This window comes from Aplysia californica, unplaced genomic scaffold (genome assembly GCF_000002075.1).
Source record: "Aplysia californica isolate F4 #8 unplaced genomic scaffold, AplCal3.0 scaffold00102, whole genome shotgun sequence".
NCBI lineage: Eukaryota > Metazoa > Mollusca > Gastropoda > Aplysiida > Aplysiidae > Aplysia > Aplysia californica.
In genome coordinates, this window is record NW_004797372.1 from 550,528 (window position 1) to 554,222 (window position 3,695).

The window sequence follows — 3,695 nt, forward strand, 5'->3', positions numbered from 1 at the left end:
ATATATATATATATCAACAAAGAGGTTGGCTTTCAGAGACTGTTGATTTATACATGCTGTTGTTAAGTGGAATGAAAGGGAAGAAATAGACACCTGCTCTGGGTGGGGCACACAGAGATGAACAGGAGCAGACACAACATCTCATGAGTTTGACTTTTCCAACTTCCCGATGTATACCGGGGGTAAAAGTTTACTTGAGCCCTACTCCATTCAGAAGTTATTTGACCCACTTTACACATCCCGGACCCACTTTACACACCCGGGACCTCCACTCTCAGTGGCGCCAGCCGTGGTCACCGTAGCGCCACACGCGAAAGACGCTTTGAAAACTCATTTTAAGATCCAGGGCTCAAGGACACTCTTACCGATCGGTGGAAAGAATATGGTGTAATCATGGCAACATAACATTTACTTACATGGTATAATTTAAACTGGAATCAGAAAAAGTACATCCCTTTACCACAGGCAAAACGAGCGAGCATAGATTATAACAATGTACAAAAACAACCATGAGGCATTCAACGTTACGAAAATTAAATAGTACATTTACTCATTGGTATACTCTAGGCTAAAAATACAGGGTTCTACTTCCAGGTTTGAGCACAGTGACGTCAGAAAGGGGTGGCTTTCGACTGCTCAGTTCAGATAGTTCGCGTTTGAAGGACAATCCCACCTCGATTTAGTGAGTTTCGTTTACTACCTTGACTTGTACTTTAGAAAGGAATAAATAAATAAATAAATAATTATAAAAACAACTAAAGAAATGAAACGCCACAAGGGTAAATAATTCTATAATGTTCGTCGGGGAAGCCATAGAGTCTACCATTCAAAACAGACAAGGCACTGTAGAATCAAGTCTGTAACAAAGTAAATCCCCGCTCCGACCAATGGCTCGTTTGACAATCGATAGGAAATTTTCGTATCACCAAAACCTTCTCGTTACCGTCCAAACTTTTGATAGTCCTACTAGATCTACTTATTGCTTCTATGGATTATATTCAAAATGCCACTGGGACGGACAAAAACCCACACATTTATTTTCAAATGGTTTTTGCATTTGGATAGAAACTCGATAAATATAATTTATAACAGATTAAGCGTCACTTCAATAGGTGAAGAGCAGATCAATGACGTCATAAAAGGAATGCAGCAATCACAGTACAGCCCACTCAGTACACAAACACGTACTTCATATCGACCCCCTACACAACCCCGGGCTATCAATGTCATCTGCCTAGAAGAGACGTGAAGTACAATTTATTTACGTGCTCATAACGTTGAGTACTTTATGGACCAAGATATTCCGTTCTGAATGTTTTTGCAGAGCCAACTCTCGCCTAAGTCGCGTGGTATCGTTCTGATTGAAATCCTAATAGTTTGTGTTATAAAATTCCGCATAATACAAACAGCGTTCATGAAGATTTCTATATCTATTTTTATGACACTTTCTTGTTCAAAAGAGCAAGTCAATAAATGCATTGCGTTGATAGCAGAAATTCCTGTAAATTGACGAGACGATTTTGAGCCACAGTGGCTCCAAGAAAGTATCGTTAAGAAAACGAAGCTGATTCATGATCGTTCGCCCCTTCGACCGTTCACTTTGATACAAAGCAAATCAACGACACTAATAGCAAGGTGGACTATTCTGAGAGAGCTTACTTAATATTTGACCAAAAAAACGAAACAACAATCGACTGATTCAGTCTCTTTCCTCTGATGACTCAAAGTAGTTAAAGAGCTATTTTACAGCTTTCCTTTTACTTCAGAATAAGAGTATGCCTAAATACGATGACAAGAACATCTATAAATCTCTGGATGAATATTTCCAACAATCACTTTTAAGCCTTTCAGATGAGGCCAGCTTGCGTCAGCACCATCGTAAGTGTATTATAAGAAGGCTAAACAATATAACACAAGGAAGCAAGAACCTGTCAACGATCACCCTTCAAACACTTTACAAACGCTGACGTACTATGAGATGAGTCACACTACCCACAGTGTACACAACATGATTTTTTTCAAGGCGCGATGTTAGAACAATGGGCAAAGGTGGCTAGAAACAGCCACTTGATATTTGAAAAAAAAGAGTTATAGAAAATTGATTTTGTAATAAATACTACAGTGACCCATTTTGTAATGTAAATATATCAGTCCACCTATCTATGAATAGTCTTTGAAGATCCTAAAGTGGAAGTTGAAGAGAAATTAAATAATGACATTATTTTAAAACATGGCGATATAGTACATGATAAGAGAAGAAGCTAGTAGCAAGGAGACCCAGGGCCGCGTTAAACACTGTGCGGCGTTCCCGGGTCCCGAGGTAGTGTCTGCATTTGTCGCTCTTCTGCTTTGGTCTTGATCTTTGACAGAATGAACCCCCGAGACATGATCGCCGCCGTCGATTTCATAGCCGCCTTGCGCATGACTGTGGGTGTCACGTCCGCTCCCCAGGAACTTTTCACTTCCGGTTTCCTTGGGCGGTACCTCTTCCGGTGAGCTTGCCTGATTGTCATCGTTCAGGGGGCCATTTTTCAAGTCGTCTTCCATGTCGTCTTTGGCGGAGGTATCGTCTTGTGTGTCGTCTTTGCCGACAATCGCGTTGTCTTTGTCTTCAGTTGTTTCGTCTTTTTCGTTTGTGACATCTGGGCTGCTTTCGGTTATTTCTTTCTCCTTTGGGGGGTCGATTGTTTCGTCAACTGGGACCTTATCAGCCGTCTCCTCTTTCAGGACATCGACTTTCTTCTCCTCCTCCTCCTCTACTACCTCGTTGTTGCCGGTGTTGTCTTCCGTCATGTGGTCGTCGACGCCTGCATTCCCCTGAGGAATCACGTTGGCGTTATTATCTTCTACAGGGGCTACGGCAACCTCTTTATCTGTGTTGTCCATCACTTCTTCACTCTCTTCAGGCAAAAGCATTGTTTCAAACATTTTCCCGCGCTCGAAATCGTAGAAAAGTGCGTCAGAGACATGAAGACGAACAATATCGTACGGTTTTCCTTCTCCCTCAGCCCCTGAGCCAGACTTGTACAAAAACTCTACCATCTTCTCCATACTCCATTCCTCTGTATTCGACAACCAATCAGAAGCCATGAATTTCATTTTTGACGCCGCCTTCTCAGGAGTCAACTCCCCTTTCAAGTTCTTCCCAAGCATCAGATTCAAAATGCCGGCTTCGTTCGCCTCTACGATCAGATTCCCAACAAATCCATTACCGTACTTCCCGACATAACGGTCCACAGGCGCGAGGTACTGAACCAGCCTCTGTTCCATAGGCGCCGTGTCGTGGTCTTCATCATAGTAGTAGTCCTTGTAGTCGTAGTCCATCTCCTGACAGCAGCACGCCTTCTCCGTGTCCATCCACGGCTCCTTGCGCAGAGCCACGTCCGCCGTGTTGTACATGATGGCCTCCAGGGCTCGCTGCGCATGCTCCGAGCCAGGCCCGCTGAGCGCCAGGTACACGGCCACGCGCACGTCAGGGAACAGCCAGATCTGGGACGTGAAGGCGTACAGACTGCCGCGGAAACTGTAGCGGCGAAGACCTGGTGGGGAGAGGAGAGACATATTCGTCAGTGATGTTCCACGAGCGCCTAAGTCATTTGTTGAAGTTTTGGGAAAATTTAGAAGAAGAAGAAGAAGAAGAAGAAGAAGAAGAAGAAGAAGAAGAAGAAGAAGAAGAAGAAGAAGAAGAAGAAAGA

The 3,695-nt window shown here is 43.4% G+C and overlaps 1 protein-coding gene across 1 annotated transcript in view; it reads right to left on the reverse strand.

Moving 5' to 3' along the window:
• Window positions 1-25: 25 nt before the first annotated feature.
• The window catches only part of LOC106011391, a gene marked incomplete at its 5' end in the record, with an annotated part of 8,811 nt that continues 5,141 nt past the window's right edge, over window positions 26-3,695 (reverse strand). The window contains 1 exon segment of the mRNA XM_013080838.2: window positions 26-3,534. Coding sequence (XP_012936292.1) covers window positions 2,224-3,534 — 1,311 coding nt within the window.